This window comes from Pelodiscus sinensis, chromosome 4 (genome assembly GCF_052426305.1).
Source record: "Pelodiscus sinensis isolate ZL-2025 chromosome 4, ASM5242630v1, whole genome shotgun sequence".
NCBI classification, from domain to species: domain Eukaryota; kingdom Metazoa; phylum Chordata; order Testudines; family Trionychidae; genus Pelodiscus; species Pelodiscus sinensis.
In genome coordinates this window covers 13,620,660-13,630,984 of record NC_143055.1, presented here as the reverse complement: position 1 = coordinate 13,630,984, position 10,325 = coordinate 13,620,660, and the positions used below count along the sequence as shown (strand labels likewise).

Below are 10,325 nucleotides of genomic sequence, written 5' to 3'. Positions count from 1 at the left end.
TGGGACTGCACAGGTACCACCGGAGGCGCCCCTGGCACAGCGCGCCCCGCGCAGGATCGCTCCCTGGAAGGCTCCTCGAGGTCACTAGTGTCCAGCGCTACGCCGCGCCCCTAAGGGGCGCTGGAGTATTTATACGTGCACGTGACCACCACCACCTCCTCAGGCCCCGCCCCAGCCTCGCGCCCTGAGCTTCCCTAAGAGCGGCCGCAAAGCAGCCAGCGCGTCTGCCTAAGGAGCTACCCGGAACACAGCGCAGCCGAACCCTGCCCCCGCCCAAAGACCCAAGGTGGCTGTGGCACTGCCTGAAAAAAAAAATTCCGCCCAGGACTCCGATCGCTGCGCCCGCACTAAGCCAAGCTCCGGCTATCACTATGGGTCGTGGAGTAACAAACCACCGTAGCATCCCAGCTGTTTGAAACAGAGCCCTTCTGTGGACCCCGACTGTCTACTGTGCCGCCTGAACAACAACTGCCTAAGGACCCCGGGTGCCCGCTCCGGTGCCCACACAGCCAGGGAGCCCGCTGCCGCTGAGGACCCCGGCTGCCTTGGCGCTGCCTGCCCAGCCGCTGGTAGAAGTTCGAAACAAAATCCGGCCCGGCGGCGGCAGGCAGGCCCGGCCGGAGGAGCGGCAGCCCCGCGGCGCTCGCCATGGATCAGTGCGTGACGGTGGAGCGGGAGCTGGAGAAGGTGCTGCAGAAGTTCGCGGGCTACGGGCAGCTCTGCGAGCGGAGCCTGGAGGAGCTGATCCAGTACGCGGGGGGGCTGCGCCGCGAGATCCTGCAGAGCGAGAGTACGTGCGGCGCGCCGGGCCCGGGCACTGCTCCTCAGGCCCGCCAGGGAGCCCGATCCCGGGTCCCCTCGCCCCCCCCCTCCCCCCCCATGGGCCCCCCTCCATCCCGGGTCCCCTCGCCCCCCCCCCATGGGCCCCCCTCCATCCCGGGTCCCCTCGCCCCCCCCCCCCATGGGCCCCCCTCCATCCCGGGTCCCCTCGCCCCCCCCCGCCCCGTCCCCTGCCCCCCCTCCCCCCTCCATCCCGGGTCCCCTCGACCCCCCCATGGACCCCCCTCCATCCCGGGTCCCCTCGCCCCCCCCCGTGCTCCCCCCCCCCCCCCTCCATCCCGGGTCCCCGCCCCCCCCGCTCCCAGGCCCCCCCCCCCATGCTCCCCCCCTCCCGCCCCGGGGCCCCCCCCCCCCCCCATGGTCCCTCCCTCCCTCCCCCCCCATCCCCTCCCCCCCCATCCTGGGGCCCCATGTCCCCATCTCCATGCCAGGGCCCCTCGCCCCCCATGCTCTCCTCTCCATCCCGGGTCCTCTCCCCGCCCCCCATGTTACTCCCGGTCCCCCCGCCCCTCCCCCACAGGTTCCCCGATCCCTGGTCCCCGTGCCCCTAGGTTCTTCCGGGGGCCCCTTGGTCCCCCCCATTCTCCTCCTCCATCCCGGGGCCCCTCGCCCCCCCATGTTACCCCCGGTCCCGAATCCCCCTGCCCTCCAGGTACTCCCAACCCCGGGGCCCCTCCCCACAGGTTCCCCGATCCCTGGTCCCCGCACCCCCAGGTTCTTCCGGAGCCCCTCGGTCCCCTCCATGCTCCCCCTCCATCCCGGAGCCCTTTGCCCTCCCCCCAGGTTCCTCCGATTTCCTGTCCCCTTGCTCTGCCCCCCATGTTCCTCCTCCATCCCGGACCCCCCCCCCCCACCATGCACTCTCAATCCCGGGTCCCCTCAGCATCCCCATCCTGGGTCCCCTCCCCCCATCCTGGTTCTCAGTTCTCAGCCCTCTTTCCCTTCCATCCGAGCTTCTGCCCCCAGTTTTCATTTGCACCCCCCAGACTCTCCTAAATCCTGTCTGCATGACTTCCATTTGTCCTCACTGATCCCAGTTTCTCAGGCACCTGCCCGAACGAGCCCCCCTCACCCCATCTCAGCTCTTCGGGCCCCTTCCCTTTGCTCCCAGCTGTATCTGCAATAAGCCTTGGAGCTCCATGTTGTGTGTCCCCTCAGGAGGCTCACATCCCCTCTTTCCACAGAGACTCAGAGTCCCTGGGACCCCTCCCCCCAGATGCTCCAATCTGGCTTCTTAGGCCCCCCTTTTCCCAGTCTCAGCAGCCTCTTTCACCATCATTCCTACCACCATCACCCCTTCCCTGTTTGGAACAACTCCTCTGAGCTGCCATGTCTTCCTTCTCCTTCCTGGTCCCATCACCCTGCAGCTGTTCTCTGTGATTTTTAAACACTCAAGGAAAATAAAATAGTGATTTCATAAACAGAGTGTAAAAGGGGGAAAATTCCTAACCAGTCATAACATAGAAAAGTTAAAGTAAACCGTCTTTGGACAAACTTCCTTTTTTTCATTGTCTTCCTTTCTTGCCTATACAATTTTTTGTAAAGGGGAGCAAGCCTCTGTTTACAGTTTCTTAGGTGGCATTAGGTGGTATTAAATGCTCTTGTAACTTGAGTCATAACACTGTAGTGAAGAAGTTACAAGCGTGTTTAAATTTAGACCATGGCAACACCTTACAGTTAACAGCATGCTAACCAGAGTATTTGAGCACCGTTGTTACTGTTAGTAGTGTGGGGTCCTAACAGGGCTTTCCTGACTTGCGGAGACAAGGTGGATGAGGTAATATCTTTTATTAGACCAATTTCTGCATACTGCTTGGACCGGGCAATTTTTCTGTTTCCAAGATCAGTTAAAATAATCACTGTGCTCCTTCGGGGAAACTGCGCACATCTCTGCTATGCTCTGAACGTAAACCATTTTGTTGCGACCATGGTTCTAATGATAGCATGCCATAGACAGATTCTTATTTGGGTGATGGAGGAGGCTAGCACTTCTGGTTGTGGGTGTTGAATTGGGACGAAGATTGGTCCATTTCGAACATGCCTGTTTATTCGTTAATGAATACAAGTGTTTACTCTTGGTCAGTGGGTTCTGCTGTGCCATCTTTATATTGGTCAATATGTTTATATCTTTATTCCTTTGCATTGAGTAATAATGGAATTAGTCACTGCTATTGAAAGCAGTCTTAACAGCCCGACAAGATGACGTAAACAACAGGTTTGTTGGATTTTCTGGGTCACTGAGTTTGTTGCCTTTGATGTGGTTAGGTCGAAACTATTTTGGTAAACATAATGGGGCTTCAGCTGAAGATAAATATAGCCCCCTAAGTATTGTATTTGCAAATAATATTTAGTACTTTTGGAGCGTTGTACACCATGGCAGCCGTTTATAAACACAAAGTACATAAATCTTGTAAAATCCGTGAGAGGTAAGAAGAAACTTAGTATTTCTTCATGGAAGGAGATGGAGTGGTGAGACAAACAATGTGATTTACCCAGTGCCATAGAGAAGGTGAGTGATAGATATGGGAGTAGAATCTGGGAGTTCCAGGCTCCCAGTCCTGTATGTATTGGTGATCTATACTATCTTTGATCTCTAGAATCCACTTTTGTTTATTTCCAAGTGTGGTGTGTATTTGTTCTAGTCCTGTGCAAATACAGCTGTGTAACTTTACTTGCATTGATGTCAGTGGGATTCCGCATTTGAGTGAAGTTAATGTTGGCAGGATCAGAAGTGTTATTTTTATATGGCAGTTTACAGAGCGACTATGAGCAGGCCTTGTTCTGATGATCTTATAGTTTGGTTATTTGTAGGAGTCCAATATAGACAGTAGAGTCTTCATACTGTGAGAAGCTCTTAAACAGCTGTTAATCATCTGCCCAAACTTGTTCCTGCTGCACATTTTTAAAGGGTTGCTGGATCAGAAGTTCCTAGTGGCACTACCCCTTAGAATTTAATTCTTTAAAGAATCTTACTCTTTGGAAGCACATTTTTTAATAGTCCCTTGTATTTTTTTCAAGTTGTTGAAGCAGCTAAAAAGGTTATATCACTTCCTTTTGCACCTTTTTATCAGTCCACAATTCAAAAGTATTCTTTGTCTTTTAACATACAAAGTGCTGGCCACTTAGTCAAACTGTATTGTATGGCAATCAGTAAAATATGTATTGTAAATTGGGATTCTGATTTTGCAAGGAGAGTTGTGTGATATGACTCTTCTGCTTGCAGAGGGTCTCATTGACCTCAGTGGGATTCTGCTTAGCTAGAAAAGTCAGCCTACAAGGATCCTGTTGTGGGATCCGGGTCATTTTTCTCTAACAAAACAAAAGGCTTTTGTATATCCTTATTCTCTTCTGTGTGTATCCCCACTGTGCCTCTTTTCTAGATCTTTAGCAGGATAGTTTTAGGCTGGTGCTACTTTTTCATATCTGTAAAGGGCCATGCATGTTGCTGGTACTTAACGAATGAGCAATATCTCCCTCCGTATCAACCAAATGTGAATATTGCAATTGCTTAGTAAACACTCTGGAATAATAGGAGGGGTGTTTTCTATGCAGTTTCAGACTGCTTGGGGACATTATAAGTCTGCCTTTTTGGATAGTGAAAATTCTAATTTCGTATCTCAGTAGTGAAAATAACTTTTAAAATAGAACACACTGTTGTTAAAGCTTTGTTCTTCTTATTATTAATGTATTACTATCTTATAGAGGGCCTGTTTTTCAGGAGAACTAAGCCCTGCAGCTTCCACCAAAGTCTCTGGAAACTGGTTGCCCAGTACCTTTGAAAATCAGATTCACTGTACCCAGAATATCTTAAAAAATTAAGCAGTCAGGTGTCTGCCCCTCCAGAGTTTACAATCCAAAAGCCTATCTGCAGAGTCACTTGACCCATGTAAAAAACCTAACTGAAGTTAATGAAATGTGTGATAGTCATTACAGCATTTGACCCTTAATGGACAGTATGCGCAAAAAGCAAATGCGTGGAGAAAAGGAAGTAAAATTTGTATATTGAACATGATTTCAACTGTCCTTTCTTCCCTCTCCTATAGTTTCTTAAGCCCTTTTTGGGTTTTTATTTAGATTTGATTATGAGTGCTCAGGTATAAAGCCATGAGTAGAATACTGAAAATAGGAGCAATGACTTCTCAAAGAAGATAGTGAATCTTCACCCTCACTAGGCTGCTCTTAGGGAAGTTTCTCTCTCTTCTTACAGGGGTTCTCAGTCTTGCTAGATTCCTGTACCTCTTTCAGAAGTCTGATTTGTCTTGTGTACCCCCAAGTTCCACCTCCCTTAAAAACTACTTACTCACAAAATCAGACAAAAATATGAAAGTGACACAAGACACTATTATTGAACATGTGCTTACTTTCTCATTTTTACCATATAATCAATCGGAATATAATTATTGTACTTATATTTCAGGGTATATCATATAGAACAGTATAAACAAAAATTGTATGAAATTTTACTTAGCACTAACTTCAGTAGTGTTTTTTATGTAGCCTGTTGTAAAATGAGGCAAATATCTAGGGGTATGTCTACACTAGCCCCCTAGTTCGAACTAGGGTGGCTAATGTAGGCATTCGAATTTGCAAATGAAGCCCGGGATTTAAATATCCTGGGCTTCATTTGCATGTTCCCGGGCGGGCACCATTTTTAAATCCCCTTAGTTCGAACTAAGGGGATTTAAAAATGGCGCCCGCCCGGGAACATGCAAATGAAGCCCTTGATATTTAAATCCTGGGCTTCATTTGCAAGTTCGAATGCCTACATTAGCCACCCTAGTTCGAACTAGGGGGCTAGTGTAGACATACCCCTAGATGAATTGATATACCTCCTGAAACATCTCTGCATACCCTTGGGGTCTGCATACCCTTGGGGTCTGCATACCCTTGGGGTATGCATACCTCTGGTTGAGTACTGCTCTCCTATAGTGTTTTGTAGCTTACCACAGTAATTGCTATGCTTGATCTTTATTTGTGGTAGGAGTGCCTTGGTAGAAAGCTTGACTTTGACTGCTTCTCTTTATCCTGGTGCATGATCAGTAATGTGTGTATTGAGGCCTCTATGCAGGGGAAGTGCGAAGGGTGTGAAAGCTCCCTCCCATGATCCTCTGTGGTCCCCCATGGGACTGATTCAGGCCAGGCTTCGGAAGGTAGGAGAGCACATTGCTCCAGCCTCCCTCCCCCGTGCTCCAGCCGGCTGGGGGAGATTCCCTTCACACACACCCCCCCCCAGAAGGTAGGCTGGGGGTTGGCCTGGGCCTTGCTCCTGGGGAAGGGGGTGGGAAATCAGTCCCAGCCTTTTCCCGCACTAGCTGGAGCATGAGGGAGGGAGTCTGGGGCAATGCACCACTCCGTCCTTCCCCCTCCCCCCCCAGCCAGAGCACGCTTACTTGGGGGACCATAGGGTAGTGAATTCACACCCTTGTGGTCCACATTTAAAAAAAAAAAACACCCCCCTCCCAGAAATTCCTGTGTATGGGTCTGGTATTCTCTTATCCTAAATCGTAATTATACATCCATGATGATGTGATAAGTGTCAGACTGTTGCTGTCCATAAACATTGAATTATTAACGGGATACCAATTTCTGTTGGCATTTTTTTAACACGTTATTTGTTTCAAATACTGTCCAAAATACCTGTATCTGTAAGGTATGAGGAGGGAATCTTTTTTTCTTCTGTCTTTTTTTTGTGTGGCTGATAGCATTTTGTATGTCAACGTTGTCCTTGTTTCTCTATAATCAGTTTTCACATTTTGTGTGTGTGTGTGTTTTTTTTTCTGACAATAGAGGAGGGATTTTTTTTTAATTTAGGGAAATTGTGAAATTACAGTCATTGATGGGAACAGAGGTTTGAGGACAGGTGTAGTATAATAGCTGAAACTACTTTTACTTTGAAAACTACAGGCAGTCCCCGGGTTACGTACAAGATAGGGACTGTAGGTTTGTTCTTAAGTTGAATCTGTATGTAAGTTGGAACTGGCGTCCAGATTCAGCTGCTGCTGAAACTGATCAGTTTCAACAGCGGCTGAATCTGGACGCCAGTTCTGACTTACATACAGATTCAACTTAAGAACCCCAAGCATCCCCAAGTCAGCTGCTGCTGAAACTGATCAGCGGCTGATTCCTGGAAGCCCGGGGCAGGGGCTTCCTGTAGTCAGCCACTGGTCAGTTTCAGCAGCGGCTGACTTGGGGACGCCTGGGGCAGAGCAGCTGGGGTGCTGCTGGGTTGGTCCAGTAGCGCCACCGCTCCTCGGCGCTACTGGACCAACCCAGCAGCACCCAAGCTGCTCTGCCCCAGGCGTCCTGATTCAGCCGCTGCTGAATCTGACCAGCAGTGGCTGAATCAGGACGCCTGGGGCAGAACAGCTGGGGTGCTGCCCGGTTGGTCCAGTAGCGCCCAGAGTGGCGCTACGGGACCAACTGGCAGCGCCCCAGCTGCTGTACCACAGGTGTCCGGAGCAAAGCCATGGAGCACGGGGGCAGCGGGACAGCCCAGACGTGCCGTGGCTGTCCTGCTGCCCTCGGGCTCCGTGGCTTTGCTCCCCGTCCCCGTCTGCAGACCAGGGGGACGGGGAGCAAAGCGGCGGAACACGCGGGCAGCGGACAGCCCAGACGCGTCTGGGCTGTCCGCTGCCCGCGTGCTCCGCGGCTTGGCTCTGCTTTGCCCCCCCGTCCCCCTGGTCTGCAGACCAGGGGTATGGGGGGGGAGGCAAAGCAGAGCCAAGCCGCGGAGGACGCGGACAGCAGACAGCTGTCAGCTGACCACGCGCTCCGCGGCTTGGCTCTGCTTGGCTCTGCTTTGCTCCCCGGCTTGGCTCTGCTTGGCTCTGCTTTGCCCCCCCCCCCCGTGTCCCCCTGGTCTGCAGACCAGGGGGATGGGGGGGGACAGGGGGGCAAAGCAGAGCCAAGCCTCGGAGCACGTGGGCAGCGGACAGCCCTGTTCGCTGCCCACGTGTTCCGCCGCTTTGCTTCCTCTCCCTGGTCTGCTGGAGACGAGGGAGAGGAAGGGCCCCGTTCGTAACTGTGGATCCGACGTAAGTCGGATCCGCGTAACTCGGGGACTGCCTGTACTCTTTTTTTTTTTTTTTTTAAGTTGACATCACCCTTTCAATTTCAGATTAATAGATTTTTAAGGCCAGAAAGGACTAGTCTGACTTTAGTGAATGTTGATAAGGAAGTATTGATGAGTGAAATGATTTCTTTCTGTATAATCTCCAAGGCTGGTTGTTTGTCATAGCAAAAGTCATGATTTTTATGCCAGATGGGAGTTGTTTGTTTTAAGTCATGACATAGTACTTTAATGATGTATCATGGAAAATTGAAGAAGCAGATATCCCTTACTTTATAATAACAATTAAAACAATTAATAATATTCATCTGATAGTTTAAAGCCATTCCAATAATCATGATCCCTACTTTGTGGGCCCAGAGTCAAATTTGAGACTGGTTCTCTTTTGTTACTCCATATTCATTCACTAGGAAGAATATGGAGTATTAGTAGGTCTGTGCCTTGATGGCAAAGATTGTGGCTTTATGAAGAAAAGGGGAAACGTGATTGTTATGGTCATAGCAAAGATGCAACTTTAAACTGTGCTATTAATAAAGAATCTGCAACTAGAACTTAGCATGCAATCTAGATAACTCATGAGATGGAATGGGGGCTTGCTTTTCTGGAGCTGAATTGGTAGAAGAAGATTGCTTTGTCAGCAAAATAGACAGATATGTTTGAGATATAGGAAACCCTTGCCATTTGTGGTGGATGCATTCCTGGCACCACTGCAAATGATGAAATCTGACTACTGGGGACCACAGCTCCTGGCCCCCGTGGTGAGCTCCCCATGGCTTTCAAACTCATTGCTGGGTGTGGAAGCTGTGGGGAACTCACTGTGGCTCCCAGCTCACTATACCTGCTGGGGAGCTATGGTGAGTTCACTGTGGCTCCTGGCCCCCACAGTGAGCTCCTGGTGGCCCCCAAACTCACCATAGCTCCCAGTAGCCACAGGGAGCTCACCATGGGGGCTGGTACCGCAGATAGTGATTCTGCAAATCATAAGGGTCTCCTGTACTTCAAAGCAGGTGTATGGAATAAGGAGCTGTAAATTTATACCAGGTACACTTCTGTTGTGAGACTTCCTTGATTTTTCACACAATTTATGAGAGACTATAGGGCATAAAGTTCGGGACAGTACATTATGGTAGTTATACTTTGTTTCTCCTCTCCCCATATTTGCCGGTCCTGTGATGACAGTTTGTTCCACATTTTGTAATGCCTGAATTATCAAAAGAGAAACTGGTTGTGTAATGATTTGTTTCAACAAACAGTAATTCAAGACACAGAACATGAAAATAATGGCGATTAAGGCTGTTTTTAGAACCTTGTTTTTATAACACTGGAACTTTTAGGATCTCATCTTTTTAACTATTTCACCTGGGAAGAATTTATAGGTAGGTCAGTTAGGAAAACCATTTTTGGACTGGTTGTTCACTTCAGCAGTTGCTATGTACGTTACTTGAGGGATATTTTAACACAGAGTTGAGTGTGTGTGCCTGATTGAAGGGTGTGACCTGTAGAATTATTTGGGAAGAAGCAGTGATGACAAAAATCCTCTCATTAGCAAATAGATTCTGAAACAAGACTAGAGGAGAAAGAATTCTTGAATCTGAAAACCAAAAGTTGAAAGAAAGTAGGACAGAAGAAGAAGACTGAAGAGAGAAAGTCCATTTTTCCAATCATAACTGTTTTACCTCTAGGGACACCGAGGCATAGAAGGTGTGAGTTGCCTGGCAGATACTGGAATTTAGGTTAGGGGTTCTCAAACATTTTCATGTTTATTATTTTACCTGGTACTGCTTGTGTCCTTAACTCAAATAAGTTTTTTGTTTTTCTTCATTTTAGTCATTGTTCTGGGGCGGGGCTGGCAAGTTCAGTCTGCAGGCTGCCCCAAAAAGAGAACAAAACTGCTCTCAATCACCACAGAGGCATGGGGGCAGGTGAGAAGCAGCTCTCCATTGCTGCTGCATCTCCAGCAGCTATAGTTGGGGCACGAACAGACACACAGACAAATTCTCTGAAATCTGTAGAAGAAGAAGAAGTAGATAGCTGCCCCTTTCTCCACCCCTGCTCCCTGCTGGCCCAGTGAGGTTAGAGCTGTGCTGGTCCCCATCTCTGGCCCTTTGCTGCCCCTCTGAGGTCATTCCACAGTATAACTCACTCCTACTAGACCCCTCCCTTTCATTTTATAAGAAACAGTTGAATTCCAGGCACATCCCATTATCCTGGCACATCCAACCCCTGACCTTGCTTTAAGTAAAGATAAGAGGAAGCTGCCTACCAAATTTTGTGGTCCTCGCTTTTACTGATTGGGAGGAGTTCTTGAACAAATGGACTCATAGATGGACAGACAGACAGACATGGACATCTCTAAAATATATAGTAATGTAATAATAAGAAGATAGAGAGCATGCTTCCTTCCATCCCACTCGTA

General features: G+C 49.3%; 1 protein-coding gene across 1 annotated transcript in view; it reads left to right on the top strand.

The window, feature by feature from the left end:
* Nucleotides 1-222: 222 nt before the first annotated feature.
* Nucleotides 223-10,325, top strand: part of RMND5A (required for meiotic nuclear division 5 homolog A) — a 45,286-nt gene continuing 35,183 nt past the window's right edge. Inside the window, exon 1 of the mRNA XM_075930959.2 lies at nt 223-790. Coding sequence (XP_075787074.1) covers nt 649-790 — 142 coding nt within the window. The 5' untranslated portion in view covers nt 223-648. The remainder of the gene's footprint in view (nt 791-10,325) is intronic.